Raw genomic sequence first — 25,179 nt, forward strand, 5'->3', positions numbered from 1 at the left:
TTATAATAAATTAAAAATTTATATTTTTATATTTTAAATTTAATTCAGCTTACATTTTATTAATGAAATTAATTATTATGTTTGTTGTATTAAATAGAAATCATTTTATCATAAAATTTGTTTGGCAGCTAATAGTTTATACAAACTGCTTATGTAAAAGCTTCAGCATTCCTGTTAGTAGTCAAATGGCCTATATTTATAGCCTCTAAGTTTTCTTTCCTAATTATTACAGACTCTGCAGATGCTGTTTAAATTTTGTTTTTTTTCTTTAAATCTTAATCAAGTTGTTTCATTCTAAATTTAATTTTATCTTCTAATCCCATTTTTTTCTTATCTTCATCCAAATAGAATGTTGTATTTTGAGTTTTTTTAAATTATTTAGGGAAAATCTAATTATCAAAAAAATAATTTAATGATATCAATAGATAAATAAAATTTACAAATTTAGGTTCAGCCTTGCCTTTTTTTAATTCTTTTTCTTCAACGCAAACAAAATGGTCATTAACCTTTTTCATTCTTATAAATTCCAAAGGAGAAAATTCAAGAGGTTTAGCTGGTATAAATATTATAATCAGTTTAATTAATTTTTATTAAAATTATTTATATTACATAGAGGTGTAGATATTTCATTAAAAAACTCATTTGATTAAAGTACTTATTGTATTAAATATATTTCACTTAATCCAGAATTTAAATGACTAAGATTTTTAACTAATTTCAAATTATTTTTCTTCAAATAATTATTCTCAATATGTGCTTCTATACTTCCATCTATTAAATCTAAAATTATTTTTTTTTATAAATTAGTTTGATAAATTAATTAATTTATTTATTTATTTTATTACCTCTTTTTATTATTTTGAAAGGGAAATAATTGAGCTTGAGAAGTACTGTATTATCCAAATTTTTTGATAGAGGAAAGCTATTTATAAATTTTAAAATATTTCTTGAGCTCATTTCTCTAAGGATATTGTCAATAGGCTCATTAAAGCTTTAAACTGATCTATATAAATATTTATAAAATCTAATGAAGTGATAAGTAATTAATTAAGTGTGAATTACTTTTCATGAAATGTCTTAGCTTTCTCTAATTAAACTAAATGAAAAAATACTAAACCTAAATCATCATACAATTAGACTTCTTAATCTTTATCATCTACAAACCAAATATATTACAGTGCTTTTTTAAGAAATCTTAAACTTTCTTCATAAAATCCTAACCTTTTACAAACTTATGAGTAGTTTCTATGAAGAGCAATTTTTTTGACCACATTATGAGTTAACTCACAAGTTGATTTCTAATTTTGAGAATAATTTATATTCAAATAATTTCAAATAAATTTAAATACTATAGTGGTGAGAAATATTAGAGCTAGTCTATAATCTGAAAACATGATGCAAGTTTAAACCATCATATCCATTACATCTAAGAATAAATCAATATCATCTAACTCAGTTGCTAGTTTAAGCAAGTCACACAACTCTAATTTTAAACAAATTTATTTTAAATAAGTAGAATGCATTTTTTGTGTATTTTTTATATTATTAAGTATTAATATGATTTTTTGTAAATAATTTACTGTCTATTGCCTGATCTTTATTCATGTATTTAAGAGTCTACAGGTATTCTTGCCTATTTTGAATGAATTTTAATATCATCAGCAACTCTATACTTATGTTTTGCTTTTAGTATTTAATGTTCTTATCTATTTTATTGTCTTCTTCATTTATTGAAAATTATTTTTAGAAATCAAAAGAATTAAATTAATTTTTTTTTTTAACTTTAAATCCTGTTGTTTGCTAAATGTAATTGTTTACAACTTTATCATCACTTTCCAAATTTAATTCCTGAATTTTTAGGATTTAAGGAAGTAGCTCTTTTTTAATTTTTTTTTCAAGCTATTCTTTTAATAGAAATTATTTTATTATTATTTTATTTAATAAAAATAATAAAAAATGTATACTTTATTCGTCTAGGTTTAGCTACTCTTCCATTTAATTTTATTTGGTTCTTTTTATAGCATCTCTTAATTGTTTGACTATCTTTGAGTTTATTTTTTGTTATGTTTTTTAATTATTTTCTTAGTTAGAAACATAGCTGAAAATAGATTTTGGAGAATTTATTTCATTTTAATCTCTTTAAGTTATGTGCAATTACTACTTGGATGTATCTTATTGAAACATCTTTGAAGCATGAGTTTTCATATGTTATTTAGCATCATTTTAATGAAATAACCTATTTGGGCTATTTTAATAAAGTCTACTAGAGTCATAACCTTCTGAGAACTTTCTTTAATTAAAATTAAACCTTGAAGAGTAGAATTTATTATCATTCTAAATATTTGATGGCCTAAAGGTTTTACCTTCTATTCTCTAGGTATTGTTAATCATTTTAGTTTTATACTAGCTAGGAGAAGTTTAGGAATTAAGCAATTCTTAAATCTAGGATGATTATCCAACACTCATATTTGCTTGGTTTTTTATCTTTTTTTAGGAAAAGTAATCCATATTAGGATGTTCTTGCGTGTTTTTTATCATTAAATATTCCTTTATAATAATTTTATTTGCACTTTTACTGATTTTACTGAAATAAATAAAGCTATTTTAAGCAAATTTTATAATTTGTAATTTATTAAGTTCTATAAATTATTTTCTAGCTATCTATCAATCTTCTATTAATTAATTAAAACAGAATTTAGTTAAACAAAACATAATATACTATTAAATTATGTACACTTATTACTCATAACTATTAATAATTATTTCTACCAATGAACTAATTAATTTATATTTAGTACTTATTATCATTGATATATTTAATATTTTTAATTTTTTTTTACTAAAATTTATTAAATTTTTCAAGTTATCTACTTTTTTTAATTTATTTCTTATTAAAATAGTATTTTTAATTCAAATTTTTTTCTTAGAAAATTTATTAACTAAAAATCTATGTTTTTTAAAATTATTTGCTTATCAAAAATTTTAATTTACTTAATTTTTTTTATTATATTTTTAATAAGTAAAATCATAAATAGTTGAATTTGTTTATCATACAAATAATTTACATTATTAAGATTTGAGATAGTTGATGAAATACAACGTTTATTTTCTTAAATTAGCTTTTTTATAAATTGCTTTCATTTAATTATTAAATTTTTGTAAAATAATTAAGAATTACAACTCTAAGTAACTTTTTATCATTTGCAATCAAGCAAGAAGTTTTTACATTTTATTAGGGCAAATAAAAAAGATAATGCAATCATATAAGCTTCACGTTGTTTCTGAGCATCTATAGGATAGATATCCATATCTCGAAGCAGATTTTAACGATCGTTATGATAATACTGAAGTAAGTTGAACATAGATATAGGATTTGAAAATTCATTAATAAAAATTAAATGATTTATAAAGGTTTATCATGCTGTTTTTGATAGGAGTATCCCAAAATTAATTGAAATTTTATTGATGCCAGAAATTGAGGAATTTAAGTACAGAGATGCCTTAATAACTTTAAATGAGATGGTATCGCATTAAGAGATGAAAGATTAAATGATATCATAAGGTTTAATTAGTATTGCATCAGCATTTTTACACCACAAAATTGTTGAAATAAGAAGAGAAGCTGTACTTTTACTAGGCTCTTTGGTCTCAATTATGAGAGGAAGATAAATAGTTGATGATTTAACATATGAAGGATTTAAAAACCTCCTTTTTGATGAAAATTTAAAAGCAAGGTAAGTAAGTATCGCACGATAAAATTGAAACTAAATTAATAAGAAAAGAAATACCTTTAGGCGATTTATTTTATTTAAGCAGTAAAAATATTAATCTAATAAATATAAATATTTTTCAAATATTAGAGAAGCTAATGCTTGGGCTTTATGCAGATTCTTAACAGGAAGAGATGGTGTCGATAGATTAGCTTAATCAAAAATTATTTAATATATGGTAGAATCCTTTTTAAAATACACTGAATAACCAAAATTAGAAGAAGCTAAGTTCATTATTATGCTTCTTGAAGGCTTCTTAAATATTCTTTAGTATGATAATGGTATTGTGTTCTTTGTAAAAACAGGAATAGTAGCTCGTCTTAACAAAATTTTAAGAAACGAAGATGACACCTATTATGACAGATAATGGAGTTTAAGAATTAATTACCTGTAATTTTAAAAATAAAAAGGAATAATTTGATTTTAATTTATAATAAATAAATAGATGTTTAGATTGCTTAGCAAAAATATGTGTTAACACTTAGGGCAAAGAAGAAGGCATTGAATTAAAGGTATGAATTAACATTTTTTTACTTTTTTATTTTAATTTTTTTTACTTCCATAGGTTATTAACACAGCTAACAATTTCTTAGACTCTCCCATAAACGAAGAAAAAAAATACTCAGTTGTTTTAATTATGAATTGCTCAATACATTTAGATGGTAAAAAGTAATGCACTTATGTTGATGACGATAATTTAATTAGAGTAAATATTATTTAAATAAAATTTGTAAATTTTTAAAATAATAAGATATATAATTTTTTGTTCAAATTAGAATAAATATATACTTAATATTAAAAATGACTAAATTAATTAATTTAGATATTATTTTTTTATCAATTTTGAACAAAATTATTTTTATTATTTGATTTTTAATAAGAAATTAATTATTTTTAAAATATTTTTTCATAGAAATTAATAGCTTTGTTAGATAGCAAAGACGAAAATTTAAGAGTTGATGTTAAATAAGCTCTGAAAAACATTGCTGAATTACCTGATGGCTTCTTGGTAATAACAGCAAAACTAGCTCATAACTTAAACTATTTGAAAGAGGTAAATTAGTTTAAAAATTTAACAATATCATTAGGTTGACCATTAAAAATATTCCAAAAAGGTATTTTTCGTAAAATAAGGAAATCATAGAGTATTTGAGCAACCAGTTTTACTGGCCTTAGCAAAGCTACTCCCTAAAACTTCTGAATTGCAAAATCCTCCTAATCTTCCTGCTAATAAGGTCCTTGATTATGAAAAATATTGTATAGCAATTTGCTACTTCATATTAAATTAAGAAGAAGTTATTCATGATGCTTTAGAGTAAATTGTAAAGCTAGTTGAAAAATTAGGTAACAAAAAAAATATTTCATAAATTTATTTAATTTAATTATTTCTTTTAAATTGAAATTAAGCTCCATTTTTGCTTTTCAAAAACAATAAGTAATTGCAAGATATGGTTGCTCATACCCTTCAAAAGTTAATTTAAGATTCAGAAACAAAAAGATAGCTAATTTAATATATAATGAAATATGGAAATGTAGCACATTAAAGCAACAACTCTACTTTAAATGAAGAAATAGCTAAATATAAAAAATTAAGTGAAATGTTAAGCAAGTGAAGCTCCTCTAAACTTATACTAAGACCTATTATAATATTTTAAATAACATATTTATATGTGTTTTCAATTTTAATTTAATTTTTGTGGTTTTTTATCTTAAAAATTTTATAAAAATTTCCAGAATAAAAGAAATTTTTTCAATAAACTATGATGTAAAATGAATATAGTTTTAAAATCTTAAAAGAAAGAAATAAAATATATTTTTACTAACATGTTTAAAATGAAACTAATTTTTTTTGATTAAATATCTTTGACTTAGAGAGAGGTTATCATAGTATAATTTAATTTTATAAATTGATAAAGAGCGTTTATTACAATTTAATTCAGTGAATATATCTAGAATATTTTAGAAAAAATGGAAGTAGTGTAAAAATGATAAAAATATCTAAGAAGGTTCGTTATCAGGAGTTAATTTTTGATAGAAAAAATAAGAAACAATAAAAGACATAACAGATATTTATAGAGAGTAGTTTAAAACTAAATATCATAAAAAGAAATTTCTATTAGCAAAATAGAAAGCGAATTAAATTTAAAAGAAGAGAAAAGTTAATCTGTTTATATTTAACCAATTGATTAATAATCAATCTGTTCATTTATTATCTAAATTTTATCACTCGCTTAATCAATATTAATTAATATAAATTAAAAAAGGTTCTGGATTTTTATATCCTCATATTGCATTTCAAAAAAAATCTAAAAATTATATTAATTGATTTAATAAAAAATTTAATATTTGCAAATACTCTTTCAAACAAAAAAAATAGCATCATAAATTTAAAAAAGAAAAAATGTCAGATTAAGATACTTTTGTTATTGAAGATAGTAAAAAGCATCACAAGAAATCAGCTCATGCTCATGATGATTTCGAAAAGTACTCAGGATATAATTTTGGTTCTGATTTGTGTTTTACAGTTGGTATTTCTTATTTACTAGGTATTATATTATTAATCAGTTAAAGATACGTTCATCTGTTTATTTATTCTAACTGCAGATGATTATGTTTTACTTCATTAATAAAATTCTTTTAATAATAAAGCTAGCTCAGTTGGTCTTGTTAAAGGTTTTGTTGAAGGTTTCCCAACCAACTTTTCTTTACCAAAGAAGCTCTTATTAAACAACTTCTTTAATAGTTTAGGAAAGAATCAATCCACATTTGGCTAAAAGGCTGCAGGCGCTGGTAATTATTTACATATTAATTTATATGGAAATAGTTATAGTTTTTGAATGAAATAATTAGATTCATATTAATTACATTTGATTTAGTTTTCCTTTCAGCATAGTATATAAAATGTCACTTTAAATATTAGGTTTTCTTTACTACGGCATCGGCACTGGTATGAATTTCTTTTTTGAAGATCAATTTGAAGATCTTACAGATTTCTAAAAGAATCTTACTATTGGTTCTATTACTGGTTTGATCTTCACTACTGGTAGTGGTGGTTTAGGATTCTTAAGAGGTACTTTAGGTGGTGCTGCCATCATAGGTGGTCTTTCTCTCTTTACTGATTATTTACACTCTAAATAATATTTATCTTTCCAAGTCAAATTCTGAAGAGACCAAATTCAATTAAAAATACCAAACTATGAAATGTTTCTGAATATTATTTGATAAATAAATGCAAATATTTTTTCTTAAATCATTCATTAGGCACTTATTAGCTAAAGTTTAGATAATAATAATTTAAGAAACTTTCATCTCTCAATATATAAAACTAAGTTACTTATAATTTCATTTCAAAAAAGAAAAATTGGACTTTATTTTTGTATAAATCTCTCTATATCTATCATACCCATCTAAAATAGCCAGTAAGTAATTAAAGCCTTAAGTTAGATGAATGCTGTAAATAGAAGTTAATAACTCAAATATCTTAAATAATCATTATAAAAACTACATCTAGCTCACTAACTCTTTGAGAAGTGAATATATTTTAGCTTGAAGTACATAATATTAATACTAAAAGAGCAGTAAACTTATTAAAATATATTAGATAGTTGAAAAAGGAATCACAACGATTTGCAATTTAATTTATAAATAAATAAATCTTTTTGAAGAAAATGATATTTTGATGAAAATATTATTTTAAAAGAATAATAGCTTGAATTTTAGAATAATTAACTATATGAAATAAGTAAAACTTTTAATAATATAAAATAAAATTAATATTGTAAAATTTATATCAGCATTTGAGTTTATTGTCATCAACTTCTTTACAGTTTTTTTTAATCAATTAAAGCAATTCCATTAATAATATATAGAAGTATATATTAAGTACTTTTTAGATTTTTTATATCAATTGCTTTTTTAGTCTTACAACTCAGATGTTTTCAATTTCATTAATTTTCTCAACGATTTGTGCAGTGTTTGAGCAATTTTTGAAGCAGGCGAAGGTTATTTCGATCCTGTACCATCTTAACTTGATAGTTTGTTTCTCTCCATACCAAGTTTCTGTAATTTATAAGACCCAAAAGCTAAATCTATAAAAGTTGTAGCCTTTTTCACATCTCTCTTGACAGAAATTAGCTGTGTACTTTTTGAAATGTCTTAGTAATTATCTAAAAACTTCAACTTTCTACTTCTGCTATTTGATCTTATTTTCAAAAACAATTATTAAATTTAAAAAAATTAATTAAAATATTTTTTATTTAGTAATTTATTAAGTCTCTTTTATACAAACAATATTTACCTGCTATGCTAATAAGATTAATTTTAGCTGATATTTTTATTCTGAGGACTGTTTTAAAGTGAATTATTTCTAGTAAAGTATGGGCTTGCATTTCCTTTGTTTAGATTTTCTTCATTCACAAATCTTCTTTCAAAAGGAGTGGATAATTCGTTGATTTCCTTTTTCTCACTTCTCATTTTATTATCAATTTATTCTATTTCAGCATTAATAGCCTATTATTTATTTATAATTAAATTAATTTTTCTTTACGTAAATCAATTAAATACTTTTTTAGCAATTTATTAAGGAGTTAATCCTTGTTGCTTTTCAAGATCTACTCTAGATAAGCCAATTTTAGATTTAATTGAAGTTATATGGGAGGTTTTGCTATCAGAACCTCCATTTCTAGATAAAGCTTCTTTAACATTTTTTAAGCTCACAACTGAGTTCTTCTTGTTAACTAAAACCTATCTCAAGTTAATTTTATTATCTTCTGTATCATCTTCTTTAATTAAATTCTTGGCAAGTCTCTGATTTTCAAGTTCTTCATAAAAAAAAAATATTTTAAATGAATTCAAACAAGTACTATTGATTACCTTTTTAAGCAGCCTTCTAATTTGTTAATTCTTACTTCAAATTTTGCTTCATTTCATAGTACTAATTTTAAAATTATAAATATATATAATTATTCTTATTTTCTTTATGGTAATTTACATCTATTTCATTTTACAAGAATTAGTTGGTCGTAATCTTAATCTCGTGTGGTTCTTTTTTATCGAAAGCCTCTTCTCCCTCACGAAGCTTTTACTTTTATTTTTTCAACTTCAACAGTTTAAATGCATTTGAAAACTCATCTTTATCAAAATTTTCTTCCTTCATAACAATATTTATTCCCTTTTAAACACTTTTAGTAAAAATATTTAGAAATGTTAGCTTTTATTTAAAAAAGATTACAATTCGTATTCCAAATTAATTCCTTTTCTCTCATTTTATTATTAAAATTTTTCATTTATTTTGTCTCTAAAGTAGTAGTCAAGATTTTAAACAATCTGAGGTTAATGATAAAGCTAGTTTCTAACTTATTATTTTTTTTCCTCATCAGTTTTTTATTTATCTAATAGCTATTCTTTGTTTTCCAATTAACTGTAATAAATCATGTTACTTTCATTAAAATCTTTTTTAAAAATAAAGAAATTTATTTTTGAAATAATTTCAAAAATTTTAATTAAAAAAATGTTGTTTTTACATTTGCTTGTTGTTAGTAACTTTGGTTAATATGGTTAGGGAGTTGTTCTCCTAGCTTCTTATTTAGTTGGAGAGTGTTTTATAGATTAAGGAGTAGTTACAATACCTATGGCTGTCATTGAACGAACTTAATGAACTCTTTCTCTCTTATGGTTTGGAGTATAAGTAACATCTACATTTCTTAATATTTCAGATTTAGTGATGTTATTCTCTGATTGCAACTTCTATTGCAGATCAAAAGGAACAAATTAGTATTGTTATTATGGAGAAGAGTTTATACTTGAAAGTCCATTTTAATTTGAGGTCCTATGAGAGTGGCTTATGCTTGCCCTTGACTACTTCTGACTTTAGTTTAAATTTAACATTGACATATTTTGGTTTTAATTTTAAGGTGTGTATGTATTATGTATTAAAGACAAAGTAGTATTTCTCTTACTTCCTGTAGAATTAAACTCTCTAATTCTAGGATTGTTTGTTTTATATTAAGGATCAACTTTATAATATTTAAAATTTAAGTAAATTAAAGATATATAAAAAGTTACTTTTATATTTATTAGGAGTTTCATCTAGAATGAACTATCTAGACTTTATATTACTTGATATCATAGTACTTCCCTACTAATTTAAGCTACTGCTAGAATTTACAGAGATATTCTTTTTAGCCATTTATATATTGTTATTTGATACGATGTTGCTATTGTTGTTGCTATTATGAAACGCACTAACTTTAAGAGGTAAGTTCTAAGAGTTATTTATAGCAGAAGGAAAATTTGTGAAACTGCCATTTTGATTACCCTAATTTATTTCGGAAACAATAGATGTAGTCATATTTAAAAAATTTTATTGCTTAGGAACAGTAATAAACAGTGATTAGTTTAATTCTTTGATATTATACTTATCATATAATATTTAACTGTAATAAGAATAAAAATCTTCTTTCTCACTTTAATTTAACTCGTTTGTCTTTCTTTTTTATTCTCTTATTCCCAGAGCTTCATCCATTATAATATGAATCTCTCCTTCTTCAATAACTAAAACTTTATACTATCAAATATTAATTATTTTATTATGTTAAAATCAATATGCAATAGTGAAATAAACATTCAGTAAATAAATATTGAAATAAATTTTATACTTTTGACTTAGCTTCATCGTTTGCTTTAAAAATTAAGTCTTGAATTTCTGAAAAGCCATTCAAATAAATTGATGACAACCATTCAGCTAAATTCAAAGATTCTAAAACCCTAGAAATATTTTCCTAGTACTCTTCAGCTATACTGATATTGTACAATAGACATACTGTAGCCAATAGCTTTTATTTTATATTAATTTTAAATAAAAGCATTCAAATATGCTAAAATTAATTACATTATCCTGAAGCTTATCTTATTCTTTCTTTCTATTTTTTACACTCATCTTTAACAGTTTTTGTATATTTTCTCCACTACTTCTCATAAGCATCTCTTTTTGGAGAAATTGTAGTCCCTTTTCATAATTTTTAACACACTCCTTCATAGATCCTTGCTATAAATAGCAATTTCCTATTTCTATATAGACTTTAGCAAAGCAATGGATCAAATCTTGATCCTTATTTTTAAAAAATTATATTTCAAATTTCATTTAAAATTTATTTTTGTTACTTTAGTTAGCTCTAATTTATCTATAAGTTGAGTAGCTTTAAACAAAGCAGAGGAATATATAGAATGGTTTTCTGTCTTTTTACCATATTTAACCCAAACTTAGATAGTTAAAAAATTCGCCTTAAAGAATTCGCTGAAATGGAAATTAACTATATAATTTTATTTTACAAAGAAAATCACATCAATAAATAAATAAATAAATTTTGGATGGATGAGAATTAATTAAAGAGTCAGTAAAATTATATTTTAATGCTATTGAGTCAAATTAGAACCTAATAGTTTTTAATGAATTAAGCTTATGATTTTCAATAATATTTACTTTGCTTTAAAATTTTAAGGTTTTGTTTCTTTTCAAATATTCTTTCCATTTTTTCTTAAATCAATTTTTGATTGTGTTCTGGAGACAAATCTCTAATTTTTACAATAGATCCATTAGGACTGTTTGCATCAGATTCTTCATCATCAACTTCTCTAATTCTATTTAAAGAATTCTTTTTTTACGAAAGAGCTATTGTAGAGGTAGGATGGTCAGTTGGGTTTTATGCTAAACGCTTTTCGTTTTAAACTTACATTATTGCCTATTATTCTAAATTTCTTAAGCTGTTTATTTAAGAAAAGGTATTATATGATCTATCAGTCGCTTGTAATGCATTATTATCCAAGGTTTCATCAAAAGACTCTTGTTAAACTTCGTTTTTCTAGGCAATCAAGTCATTTAATACGTTATACCAATTATCCAAAAGATAAGTTCCTCTTTCACACATTTTTTCCATGTTAGAAAGTTGAGACTTAGTCATTCCAACTTGAGAAAAATATCTCTTAGTAAGTTTTCTAAAGCATTCAAAATATCTTCTATAAAGCTTAATTTATTGATAAGGAGCGAAAGACAATGAAGAATTAGGACTTAAAAGCTTATGCATTCTCAAAATGGCTCTGTGATATTTACCCTAAAAGTAAAATAAAATATGAATAAAATACCTCTATAAAAGATAAAACAATTAATAAAAATAATTTTATTATAACAAAGCTTGAAATAAGTTCTTTTTTATACCTCTTTTATATTTTTGCTTAAATCGCTAATTGCTTAATTAATGTCTTTTGAAGTTATAAAAGCAGAAGGTTTTGAATAAAATGCTTGACTATTATGGGATAGCTCAGATCCATGAGGTGAGACTAAATTTACTTAAGACTTGCTCTAAGGTGTTTGAAGGTTAATAACGAGCTATTTCTTTTTTATTTCTAAAGGCGTATCAGATTTTTCCATAACGCAAAAACTTTAAATAACTTGCTATGAAAGAGCTTTATTTCTATTGTTGACTAATTAAAATTTATAAATTATTAATATTTATTTATTTAGATAGATAGATAAATAGATTCAATTTAATCATTATCACATATTCACGTTCATATTATTTAAGTAGTAAGCACAAAAATACTTATTATTTTTTTAAACATTCTCGATTGCTGAATTAGAGTTAAATAAATCTTCAAAAAATGTTTGGTTTATAAAATAATTTTTATATTTTATAATTTAATAATCCCTAATTATATTTTATTTTATTTTTTAATATTTTGGTACTTGATATTAGAAGAAAATAAATGAATAATGAATGATGAACCGTCGGATAATTATTTTATGGTTCAAAAGATAAATATTGTTATTTGAAATATAATTTAATAAAAATATTTACAATAATTTTAAATGCAAGTAAGATTGAAACTTTAAGTAAATGGTTATAATATTTGTATAAATATATCTTGATTGAATATTAGTAAGATAGTAAATTTATTTATTAAAAGCATCTACTATTTATTACTCTAAAAATAATTAATAAGCATATCTTTTATTCAATAAAACATTAACTTTTAACTCATTCAGTTTATTTAATAGCACTAAAATTTTAAAATATCGCATAGCAAGATGGATGAAAAAAAGTAGAAATAATTTATTTTAGACTATTTTACTTATTTATTAACTACCTTTAAAAAGGGAAACTAGAATTAAGTTAACAAATTAAGAAGCATTTTTGATAATACAGGAATAGGTGGAAAAGTAGAAATAAGAAAATCTTTTTTCAGCTAAAAATACTTAAATGACTTAAAAGGTATTCATAAATTATTTTTTACCTATTATTAGTCATTTAATTTTTATATTTTTATGTAATTATATTTATCATTATATTTATTATAATAGCTTTTTGAGTTTCTGGACTCCTAGCCTAAATATATCATGAATTCTAATTTTGTAAATGAGTTAAAAAATCTGTTGCTTCAATTTTCTTTAACATAAAATGAAATAATTTAAATTTTTAATGTTTTGCCTACAAAAGAAATAGATTTGCAACTGGTAAGTTATTTTAAATTAATGTTATAACCTATTACAAAATCTAATAAATAGATAATAGAGAGCTGTGAAACTAAGTTAGATGAAAAAAATATTGAAGCTATTATTAAAAAGTGTGAGCAAATAAGAAATCAGTATTAAAAATAGCAAAACTCTAACAATTGAAAATGAAAGGTTTAAATTGTATAAATTTTTGTAAATTTAAATAAATAGAAAGGAATAAATATTTGTATGTCTTAAAATTTACAGATAATATTTTAATCTCTAATAAATATATTTAAGAAATATTTTAACATCATTTTATTTAAAGTAGTAAAATAAATTAATAGGTAAAATTTAATTTATTCCAATCAATCTGCAAATTTCAAAATAAATATTTTCTAACTTTAGTTAAAACTATAAATTAAAACTAAAAAAAATTTAATCTAAATTCATATTTTAAAGGCAAAAAAATATTTATTTAATTAATTAAATATTTTTTAATCAAATATATTCGTAATAAAGTTGAAATAGTGTTTTGTATTTAATATTTAAATAAATTTAAAATAATAATATTTTTATTTGTAAATTTTAAAATTAGCTAAAGTAGTTTGAAAAGCTCATCAATATATTTAAAGTAATATTTTAGATTATTGTATTAATAGCAGAAACAATTTTAAATTTGAGAATTTCAAAATATATATTTTCTATTTTTAGTTAATATTATGAATTAAAATTAATATAATTTAATATTATTGAGCAAAATAAAATATTTAAATAAAACTGAAGTAAAAAAAGTTATAAACCTATAAATATATATATTAATAGATGTTTTTTGGCTGTTTTTAAAAAAATCAAAATAAACCAAAAAATAAAATGAAAACTACAAAGATCAATTTGAAAATTGCAAAATAAATATTTTCTGATTTTATTTAAAACAATTAATTAAAAATAGGAAAAAAACTTACTGAAATTTAATACTTAAAAGTGAAATAAATTTATCTATTTTTTAACAGATATTTTAGTTATAAAATATAATTTCTAAAATTTTTGTTTACTTATTTTTTTTAATTTTTACTTAAAAATTATACCTTAATATTTAATTTTTTTAAATATTCTACTTTAAAAAATAATTTAAGATAAAAAGATTTAAGTTTTTTTTTAGATTTTATTTTTATTCATCAAATTTTAACAATAGAGATTTTTAGATTGATTTTCTTTTGAAATTTCTATTTGTGATAATTATTATTAATCAATAAATTATAAAAATTTGTTTTTATTAATAATGATTTGTTAAATATTAGCAAGTTTAAGTTTGTTTCTAATCTTTTTTACTTTAGCAGAATCTAAAACAATAAGTTAGTCTATCAGGTTATCTTAGCTTAGAAGGAATGATAACTTGATGTATGTTACCAAATTTGCTGCTGATGAAGGCAGAAGCGTATTTAAAGCAAGGGCGATTTTTGAATCTCCAGTATCTGGTCACAATGAAACTAGAAGTGTCATTGAAGTAGGTTTTGCTGCTATCGTAGATGACTAATGGAAAGAAGATAGAAATGAAGTTAGCTGCTCAAACATAAGAAGCAAATCAAGTATAAACAACAAATTCTATATGTCTCCAAAAGCAAGTGAACATTACTCTTTTGAAGGTAAACATTTTTTTGAAATGATAATTGTTTACATTCCCATTTAAAATGCTAACAAATTTAGAAAAGAATCTCTAGATTTATTATATATATGCAATATGAGTAATTGAAATGAATGAATTTTAAAATAAATTTCTTAGATTTCAAATATGTCTATTTTTTTTATTTTTAATTTTTTTTGTTTATAAAAAAGGTGCTTTAACATCAAGGAGAAGAAGACATGTATGGTTCTTTGTTATACACGACTGCAATAACTAATTATCGAATTTATATGCAAACAAAATATTATTGGAATTAGAAATATATAATGTAGATAAGTCTCATTATCCTACTGATGAAGGAAATTTTGTTTTGTATTACTTTATTTTGTCTGGTATCTTTACTTATGTATTTATTAGAAACCTAAAAATACTTTAAGAGAGATATAAAAGAAATGATGAAATGGATTGGCCTTTATGTCTTCTTGAAATTTCAGTAGGAATGTGGGCTTTAGCAAACTTCTTTAACTTTTTGCATTGGTTAATGTATGGCTATAATGGTTATGGATTCTTTCTTTTTGATTTACTCTCTTAGATATTCAGTAATCTAACTAGCTTTATAGTTACAATAATGCTTATTCTATTGTCTTGGGGTTGGACAATTAATACCCTCAGCGATGATTTCTATGATATTTTGATTCCTTTAGCTATAATTTTAGGTGTTATTTAAGCAATGATCGTGGGATTAAGCAAGTTAACTGACGACAGCTTTACGAAATATCATTAATATGATGGATGGGCTGGATATTGTGTTTTAATTATCAGGTTAGGACTTTGTGTTTACTTTGCTTTTGGCATCAAAAATACTCTGAGGGCAGCAAAAGAAAAAGTAAAAGAATTTATCTAGTAACTCGGCTTCTTTGGAATACTATATTTCCTTGCATTTCCAATTTTGCTTTTTATATCTCTATTCATAGCAAAATATGTTTAACATAAAGTAATTAAAAATGGAATTATAATATTAGAGTCTGTAGCTATACTCTTCTTGATGTTCATTTTCACCTCTAAAAAGACCTAGTATTACAATATCTCTAAACAAGGAAATACTTTATTACCTAATTACAAAACTTTTTGAATCAAAATTTAAGCAAAAAGTTTTTCTAAAGCATAAATAAAGAAATCTTTATAATACCTAAATGATAATAATTTATTAAAAATTTAACATTTTTTCTAATCTTTTTAGTAATAAATTTCAAAATATTTTTATTAATTTATTTATTGATGAAGGAAAATTTAAAATAAGCAAAAATTAGAATTTTATATTTTCATTTATAAGAATATATAAAAAACCCTTTTCTTTCTTTATTAAAATTGAGTAATATTTTAGTGTAATTATATAAAATTAACAAATTGTTTTTATTTAGTTTTGTAAAAATGAAATATAATTGTTTTATAGAAATATTTAAATTATAAATTTGAGGCAGATTGTAAAATTAGTCATAAATATAATGTAAATATTTAGTAATAAATAAATAATTTAATACGAACTATATTAAGCTTACTTCTTATTAATTTTAGATGTATGCCATCAAAAATATCATTTAAAGCAAAGTGTAATCTTAGTATTAAAAAAACTAGTATCTTTAAGAATATTTTTTATTAGTAAATCTTTTATGGATGATATTTAATTAGCTCAGATAAGATAATACTTGTAACAAAAATATTAATTTTTAAAGCATAGTGGTTGGTACATAAGTATTAATCATAAAAAGATTTGTAAAAAAAAAAATTGTATTAAATTTCTAATTAAAATATTCAAATAAGATAGAAGTAAAGTCAAATAATATATAGGAAATATGAAGATACTTTAATTACCATTTATCAAGAAAAATGCTATACATTATACTATCCTAAGTATAACGATTTACACGTTGATATTTGGAATATTATTTAGAGTTATGTCATCAGATAGCAGTTACTATAATAATTGTGATTTTGAAAACTTTATAAGCTGGTCTAGTTCTGCTTCAAATAGTCTTTTCTCTATTATATTATTATAATTTATAACTTATATCATTTATTAAGCATCTCCAATAGATAAAGAAACTTTTAATGTATTTAATTGTTTCGCTTTTTATTTAGCATTAGTTTGTTGTATTGGACTCTCCAGCTCGCATGTCTCAAACTGTGGATAATTAAGTCAATTAGCTTTAGCATTTATAATTATGACTTTCATTATACTGGCAACTATTGTTGTTTATACAGCTTATAGAATAGTATAAAATTATAAAAATAAAAAATGAATGTAGATTTTCAAATAAGAAATTAAATAGTTGAGTTAAAAAAGGTTATTAATATAAAATTGGAGTAGAAATTAAAATTAGTTTATAAAATCCTAAATGTATTTAAAAAATAAATGTGCTTTATTTATCTTATTTTTTTATAAGTTATATAGCAAATATAAATGTATTTTATTTCGCAACTTTTTCAACTATTTTACAAACAAAAATGGAAAAATGAAAGCTAATTAACTTAATAAATTTTTAAAATATTATGTTCTTATATTTTTTTTATGAAGAGTAAAAATATTTTTTTAATTTTCAATTTAGGTCAGTTTTTTAGGTTAATTCTAAATTTAATTTTAGTGTATGAAAAAAAAAAATAATTATTTTTAAAATTATCACCTTTATTTTACTCATTTTCATTTTTTTTTCAATAAAATTTTTTAAAAATTAAATCATATTCTAGAATAATGTTTAAATTTATTTAAATTTCATTTAGAATATAGGTAGGTAGGTCATATAAATATTTTTGTGTAATCAATTTTAAAAAAATCATTAAACGTTTACTACACAGATTTCATAAAAAGATTAAATTTAATTAATTAATAAAATTATTTAAATTTATTGATAGAAAATGAAATATATCTATCTCTCTTTCTCATTTTTGCTATTAGCAAGTACTTTTGTTACTTGAAGCAAATGGCTTTAAAGGATTACACTTATAGCAATCATAATCAGTCCATCCAGAAGTTTTTTTACAGTCAATATCAACACATTCAGTTCCAAATAAATTAATTGATATATTCTTCTAGGGATAACAAAGTTTACAATCTTGATCTGTCCATGCACTGTTTCTATTAACACAGCTATCTTGGCTCTGTACACAATCTGTACCTTCAATATTAACATGCTTTTTGTTATTGAAACACTATTAGCAGTCTTTCTCACTCCAACTACCTGTATGATTACAGGAATGCTTAATGGTCAAACAGTGTAACCCATCTTTAGAAGCATATTATTTGCCCTCACTGCATTGCTAACAAAAATCATCAGAAAATGGAGATTTTTAAGATGAGCAATTGGCTGTTTTTGCACAACTTTTTTTATCAAAAGTAGCATGTTTTCCTTTCTTACATTTTTGGCAATCACTATCTGTCCACAAAGCTTTTCTAATTTTAGAATCACAAGAGTCTTACAACTAAAGGCATTCTTGTCCATCTAAAGAAGCAAACATTTTGGGATTTTTATAGCAAGTTTAGCAAAACAAATCATCAACATTTGTAGAATTGCTGCAAGATTGATGAGTTTAAACACACTGAGTTTTGTCTATCGAAGCATAATAACCAATAATTTGAGTACTATTATTTGTTGAATAACTAATACCACATTATTAACACAAACTATCTGTCCAATTTTTTTAATTGTTGCATTATATTGGTGAACAAAACGATTTGTCATAATTGGCATAATAACCAGTTTAGCATAAAAAGCAATCTTAGTCAGTCCAAGCAGTTTTTCTTTATGCTAAAGGATAAATAAATTGTTGTTTTTAGAAATTAAAATTAACATTTTTAATATCCACATTATTAGCTGTTAAATATACTCCGCAAGTATCTGAAGATTGAACACAAATTCCTGTTGCAGATAAAAAATAACCTTAACCTACACAAATTTAGCATATATGATCTGATGGTTAATAATAAGGTACAGTTGGATAATAGGGGAAATAAGTTTGATAATTGCAAGTAAAACAAGAATTTTTATCAAGAGTAGCATATTGACCAACTTGGCATAGCTGGCAATCTTAATCGGTCCAAGGACTTGATCTGTTAGGAAAACTAGTATAATAATTTTGATTACTTTAAACTAAATTTCTTCCACAAGTATCAGAAGATTAAACACATTATTACCCATTTAAAGCTGCAAAATAACCTGAGCCAAAACAAAGCTAGCATATGAGATCATTCAGTTAATAGTTTTGATACGAATACGGATTTGAATTTGGACAAGAATAGCATCCTAATTTGTCAGGAAGAGCAAATTCGCCTGCTTTACACAATTAGCAATCTGAATCAGTCCAAGGACTCAATCTTAAATTTTGATAAGAAATAAAACCGTAGTTATTCATAACAGCTTCACAAGAATCTGATGATTAAACGCAAGTTTATTTATCAAAAGTAGCAAAGTAGCCTTATCCAAAGCACTTACTACAAATTTCATCGTTAAAGCCATAAAAATTCCAGTTATTTGGTTGGCAATAAAAGCAACCTTACTATTTAGCATAAGCATACTAACCATGTTTGCACAATTAACAATCTTAATCCGTCCATGGGGTTAATCTTTAATTTTAGTAATTATTTCCGCAAGTATCTGAAGATTAAACACATGATCCATCACTAGATGCAAAATAACCTTTTCCTACACATTTTTAGCAAACTTCATCATTTTAGGAGCCTTATGCACAATAAAAACACCCACCTTGGTGTTAATAAGCATATTAACCTGCTTTGCACAATTAACAATCGCTATCTGTCCATTAAGTTAATCTTGGATAATATCTGCCACATGTAAATTATGATTGAACACAATTTTATCCATCTACTGTTGCAAAATAACCTTATCCAAAGCATTTTTAGCACATTTCATCATTATAGTTATACCAATAACTGTAAGGTAAATTGTTTGATTAACAACTATAACACTGATTTTGCTAGATAGATGCATATTATCCAGCTTTACATAATTAGCAATCATTGTCTGTCCAAGGTTTAAATCTTTGTAATGGACCTCTATTACAACTGTCACTTGATTAAACACAAGAATTCCCATCTACTGCTGCAAAATATTATTTTCCAAAACACTTTTAGCAAATTTCATCATTGTAGTTAGATCCACTTGTTGAAGAACTAGGGCAAGTGAAGCATCCATATTAACGTTAATATGCATATTACCCTTCTTTACATAAAACACAATCATTATCTGTCCAAGGTAATGATCTTTATTATTTAATTGCACCACTATAATATTAGTTATTTCCGCAAGTATCTGAAGATTAAACACAGGATGAGCCATCAAAAGTTGCAAAATAGCCAGCACCAAAGCATTTTTAGCATATATAATCTGAGTATTCATTTAGTTATTGTATTATCTAACAAGAAAAGCATTCAGATTGATCAGGAAGAGCATATTATGAACCACATATTTTACAGTCATCATCAGTCCATGGAGTTTTTCTTTATTCATAGTTATTATATTTTAAATTATAATAATAGTAGTTTCCATTAGGATTCTGGTATTATCCGCAATTATCTGATGATTAAACACATTTTTCTAAATAAATATCAGCGTAATAATTTTGGGAATAGCAAGCTTAGCAAAATTAATCGGAAATCATTTATCCTTGCTTTATTTATGTGCATGATATTCCATTAGTGTTAACACATTTAGTTTAATCAGGAGAAGCAACGTATGACCAGTTACAATTTTAACAGTCTTAATCTGTCCAAGTCTATTAATTACATTAGTTCTAAGAACACAGTTACCCATTAAAAATTGCATATTATCCTTAACCACATACTTAGCAATCTGAATCTGTCCAAGGTGATTATCTTGAATAACAGGAATCAGAACTTTTCACACAGGCCGACCCATTAGAATAGGTATTAGAATCATCTGATTAACAGCTAAGACAATATTAATCACTGAAATAGATAATAGTTGAAGCATTACAATCATCAATATGACACTACTAAGTTGTTTAGTCATATACCCAACTAGAGTAATATACCACAGGACAATTAGTACAATCTTTTGAGTTTTGACCACAAGTTACTGGTTTTCCAGGCTTAGGATCAGCAATTACATTCTATGCTAGAAGTAAAGTAATAAGGAGTATTTCAATTTTCATTTTTTTATATTTATTTAATTTAATCATATTAAATTATATAATAAAGAATATCTATACTAGCTATTTAAATATATCAACTTCTTTTTAAATTTTATCTGTAAATATTAGAAGTCAATCAACAGAAATTATTTAAAAATTCAGGTTTATTAATAAAATGTATCACTAAGAAAAAGAAAAAAGGAAAGAATAATACTTAATTAATAAATAACGCTACTTATAGATTCTATTGATTTACTCATTTTAATATTCCTTGATATATTAATTACAATTACATTTATTCGTTTGTTCAGTTAATTATCTGATAAATTTTTAGTAAATTTATAAATAAAAATAGATTATTATTTTCTTAAAAAGGGATTGAATTTTTTGAAAATTATTATTGAATGAGCAAGCCATTTATTTTTTAAAGCTTCAAAATAAAGTTTAATTTAAATAATTAAGTTAAAACATGCTTTAAAATAATTTTACTTGATATATGTATTGCTTTTAGATAAGAAAATAGATTTACATTTTTCATAAAAAAATTTTAAAGAAACTTTGAAAAAATTTTTATATTCCCATAACAAACTATTTAATTTATTTTCAACTATATAAAACATCAGTATTCGATTATAAGTAAGTAATAGGAAAAGTATTTATTTACAAGCTGTGTTTAATATAAGCATAAAATATTAATATAATAAAACACCAGATCAAAAATTCTTCAATTAATAGTAAAATTATACCATATAAAGAATTATATTATCGAACAAAAAATTTTTATCTTTATTGTAGTTAGTTTAAACCAATCTTATTCTTCTGCTTTATTTCAATATATAATTAGGTTCCATTTGAATAATATTAAGTTATATCTCATTTTGATGAAATCCTTAATATTAAAATTTTTATTTACAGGCATAATCCCCAACTTTAAATAATAGTAATTAATATATTTTTCAAGTTAAAACTAGAAAACTCATAGAAATATTAAATTATTAGAAATAAATAATTATTTTTGAATATTTAAAAAAAACGTTAAGTTATTTCATCAAACAAGCCAAATTGTATATATTCAAATGTAAATTTGTATTTGAAAATTATATTAGGTAAATTATTCTATTAAATATGTTAAATCAATAGATTTTTAATTACTCAGATAATCTTAAACATTATCATTTTTCTTAGTTATATTTCTAATAAATGTTAGATTTAGACATATCAAAGATATTAAAAGGTACATTTTTAAATAAAGACATATTAAATATTAATAAAATTCAAGTCATATATTCATTAAGATATTGTTTTTAATTGAAAATTAATGCTGTAATTCAAAAAATTGTTTATCTTAGTTTCAAGAAATATCAGATTAGATCTCTGCAAATAATTAAATTTAGTATTATTTTTATAATCAGAAGTCTGGCTTAACAATCAGAAAGTCTACAAAATTTTTAAATAGATTTCTAAAAGAGGATGGTAAAATTTGAAGAAGGACAAACAATAATTTTAAAAAATGTGAATATCATTCAAATTCTAAAGTTTGAATTTTATGTTTAAACAAATAGAAGTTATGATAACTAAATATTAATTCTAAAATGATGTTAAAATAAGATTATTATATCTAAGAGAGTATTATTTTTAAATTTTTAATGCAAATATGAATAAAATGAATTATTAATAAGTGTTTTTAGTATTAAATTCTTAAAAATAATTCCTTAAATACCCTCTAAAGTTAAGAATACTACAAATAAAATATTTTCTTATATTTGTTAACATAAAAAGTAAGTAGACAAACATTTTGAACATATTAGTAGTTAGCAATCAAGGAATATTTAAATATCAATATTATATATTTCTTGGTGGAATTTATTTTATGTGTCTACTTTAAAAAATCAAAAAAGAGACTTATTAATTGAAGGATATTAAATCATTATTCACTAATAATTTATAATTTAGTGTCAAATAATATGTTATTAGTAAGATACAGATAAGAATTCTAATCAAAAAATTAAAAATTGATTCATTATTACTATTCGAATAATTTTTTTACTGCCAAAACTTAATAAAACATAACTTGTGTTTTAATAGGGACTACATCACTATGAGTAAATAAGTTAATATATTTTATGTAATAAATTTTGAAAAATGTTGATCAAATTTTAAATTAGAAAATTCAATATTCAATTTATATGATTTATTTTAATAAAATTTAAAAAAGCATTAGAAATTTAATGTTTATTACAATAGCTATAAAGATCAATAAACATAATTATTTTGCAAAAAGAGGCTATATCATTTTGAGCAAATAATTCAATACCTATTACGTTATCTTATGATGAAAATAATAATAATAATAATAATAATAATAATTAAAAATATAGTGTCCTTAACTTAAGTAAATCATTTGTTAAAAAAACAGAAGTATTATTATGAATAAAGCAGATAAATAAATAACTTGTAATAAAAAAACTCATTTTTTGGAAACATCATTTTTATTTGCATTCATTTTAAAAGTATTTTATTTTAGAATAAATTTTAAAATAAAAAAAATATTTTTATTTTTTAGATTATAACAAATAGTTTAATTTCAAAGTTCAATTTTGAAATTGAAAGAATTTTTACTATAAAATAGAATTTCTTATCTAAATTTTTTTCTATATATTGTGTATTTATTAAATTTTTAAATGAATATATATGTATATGTATCTTACTAATAAAAATTAAACTTCTCTTATAAAATTATTGATATTCTTATAATTTAAAGAGTGAGTTTTTTGAATGATAAAATGGATAAATTATTGTATTATTATTTTTTTTATTAAAATATAAATTCTCATAAATATAAAGATTAATTCTATTTTGAATAAATCAAATAGATAATATAATAAAAATATACGATATTTAATAAATATTTAAAAATAATATATTTGCTTTACAAAAAATTTTTCAAGAATTTAAAAATTTACCAATATCCTAATTTTATTGAAATTGATAATATATCTAATAAAATAGAATTTAAAGTATATCTTAAAATTATATATTTTATATATGCTGAAAAAAGAAATAGTATTTAAACAAAAACCTATTCTAACTTATCAAATTAATATTTCTTTTAAAATTAAAAATAATTTATGGAGGAAATTCATTTTTTAATTAGATATTTTCTTTAAATTTGAAAAAAAACCTAATTTATCTAAATATTTATTTTTTTTATATAAATTTAAAATAAAATTATTCATAATTATATAGAAATCTAAAATATTTATAGAACGTGTTTGCAATTTAAATTAAAATTGTATAGAGTAATAGCGTAACTGTGCAAAAATTAATCTATAAAATTTGAGTGTTATATAAAATTTTAACAATTTAAAAAATATGTTGAAACATAAATCAAATTATACCATATAAATATTAAAAAAATATATACATATATTTATAATAGGCATGGGAATTGTTAAATATTACCAATAAAATAGATTTATGTTCTTCTCTAATAAAACTAGATATTAAAATAAAAATTATAAATCAATAATTATTTTTAATTTCATAAACAATTATTAATTTAAAATATTGTTATATTTAATAATCAATAGAAATCTAAGAAGTTATGAAAACTTTATTAGCTGGTCTAGTTCTGCTTCAAATAGTCTTATCTTTTCTCTAATATATTATTGTCATTTATAACTTACATCATTTACTAAGCATCTCCAATAGATAAAGAAATCTTTAATTTATTTAACTGTTTCGCTATTTATTCAGCATTAGTTTATTGTATTTGACTCTCAAACTCACATATTTCAAACTCTCGGTAATTAAGTCAATTAGATTAAGCTTTTATAATTACGACCTTCAATATACTAACAATTATTGCTGTTTATACAGCTTATAGAAAAGTATAAAATTATAAAAATAAAAAATGAATGAAGATTTTCAAATGAGAAATTAAAAAGTTTAGTCTAAAAAAATTATGAATATAAAATTAGATTATTAATTAAAATTAATTTATAAAATCTTAAATGTATTTAAAAAATAAATGTACTTTTTTTATTTTATATTTTTTATAAGTTATAGAATGAATATAAAGGTATTTTATTTCATATTTTTTCAACTATTATATTCTACTAAAAAATAAGAAA

General features: G+C 22.2%; 7 protein-coding genes across 7 annotated transcripts; 4 read left to right on the forward strand and 3 right to left on the reverse strand. All coding sequences in view use genetic code 6, as the record gives it.

Annotated features, from left to right (window-relative positions):
- Positions 1-44: 44 nt before the first annotated feature.
- Positions 45-2,538, reverse strand: TTHERM_000313519 (hypothetical protein; the record flags this gene model as incomplete). The annotated part of the gene is made up of 8 exons (XM_012799747.1): positions 45-389; positions 441-553; positions 610-780; positions 846-1,003; positions 1,063-1,298; positions 1,350-1,483; positions 1,581-1,904; positions 1,965-2,538. The coding sequence occupies 8 exons, from the start codon at positions 2,536-2,538 to the stop codon at positions 45-47; spliced, it is 2,055 nt and encodes a 684-aa protein (XP_012655201.1).
- A 550-nt stretch (positions 2,539-3,088) lies between these two features.
- Positions 3,089-5,383, forward strand: TTHERM_00313520 (armadillo/beta-catenin repeat protein; the record flags this gene model as incomplete). The annotated part of the gene is made up of 8 exons (XM_001033533.3): positions 3,089-3,349; positions 3,412-3,734; positions 3,861-4,160; positions 4,216-4,282; positions 4,336-4,476; positions 4,684-4,824; positions 4,886-5,114; positions 5,178-5,383. 8 exons carry the CDS (start codon positions 3,089-3,091, stop codon positions 5,381-5,383), a joined length of 1,668 nt encoding a protein of 555 aa, XP_001033533.2.
- Positions 5,384-6,171: 788 nt separating this feature from the next.
- On the forward strand, positions 6,172-6,935 carry TTHERM_00313530 (transmembrane protein, putative; the record flags this gene model as incomplete). The annotated part of the gene is made up of 3 exons (XM_001033534.3): positions 6,172-6,316; positions 6,420-6,560; positions 6,691-6,935. The coding sequence occupies 3 exons, from the start codon at positions 6,172-6,174 to the stop codon at positions 6,933-6,935; spliced, it is 531 nt and encodes a 176-aa protein (XP_001033534.2).
- Positions 6,936-7,673: 738 nt separating this feature from the next.
- Positions 7,674-12,195, reverse strand: TTHERM_00313540 (hypothetical protein; the record flags this gene model as incomplete). Its single annotated transcript, XM_001033535.3, has 12 exons — positions 7,674-8,279; positions 8,334-8,590; positions 8,643-8,703; positions 8,761-8,950; positions 9,001-9,220; positions 9,293-9,784; positions 9,834-10,335; positions 10,427-10,603; positions 10,660-10,878; positions 10,932-11,080; positions 11,251-11,878; positions 11,983-12,195. The coding sequence occupies 12 exons, from the start codon at positions 12,193-12,195 to the stop codon at positions 7,674-7,676; spliced, it is 3,714 nt and encodes a 1,237-aa protein (XP_001033535.2).
- A 657-nt stretch (positions 12,196-12,852) lies between these two features.
- TTHERM_00313550 (RNA polymerase Rpb4) lies at positions 12,853-13,440 on the forward strand (the record flags this gene model as incomplete). Its single annotated transcript, XM_001033536.2, has 4 exons — positions 12,853-12,866; positions 12,922-13,036; positions 13,126-13,278; positions 13,330-13,440. The coding sequence occupies 4 exons, from the start codon at positions 12,853-12,855 to the stop codon at positions 13,438-13,440; spliced, it is 393 nt and encodes a 130-aa protein (XP_001033536.2).
- Positions 13,441-14,517: 1,077 nt separating this feature from the next.
- TTHERM_000313569 (rhodopsin-like GPCR transmembrane domain protein) lies at positions 14,518-16,192 on the forward strand. The gene is made up of 2 exons (XM_012799748.1): positions 14,518-14,903; positions 15,094-16,192. Exons 1-2 carry the CDS (start codon positions 14,540-14,542, stop codon positions 16,011-16,013), a joined length of 1,284 nt encoding a protein of 427 aa, XP_012655202.1. The 5' UTR covers positions 14,518-14,539; the 3' UTR covers positions 16,014-16,192.
- A 1,626-nt stretch (positions 16,193-17,818) lies between these two features.
- TTHERM_00313570 (cell surface immobilization antigen) lies at positions 17,819-21,067 on the reverse strand (the record flags this gene model as incomplete). Its single annotated transcript, XM_001033538.1, has 1 exon — positions 17,819-21,067. The coding sequence occupies one exon, from the start codon at positions 21,065-21,067 to the stop codon at positions 17,819-17,821; it is 3,249 nt and encodes a 1,082-aa protein (XP_001033538.1).
- Positions 21,068-25,179: the final 4,112 nt, after the last annotated feature.

This window comes from Tetrahymena thermophila (assembly GCF_000189635.1).
Source record: "Tetrahymena thermophila SB210 genomic scaffold scf_8254431, whole genome shotgun sequence".
In the NCBI taxonomy this organism is placed as follows: Eukaryota; Ciliophora; class Oligohymenophorea; order Hymenostomatida; family Tetrahymenidae; genus Tetrahymena; species Tetrahymena thermophila.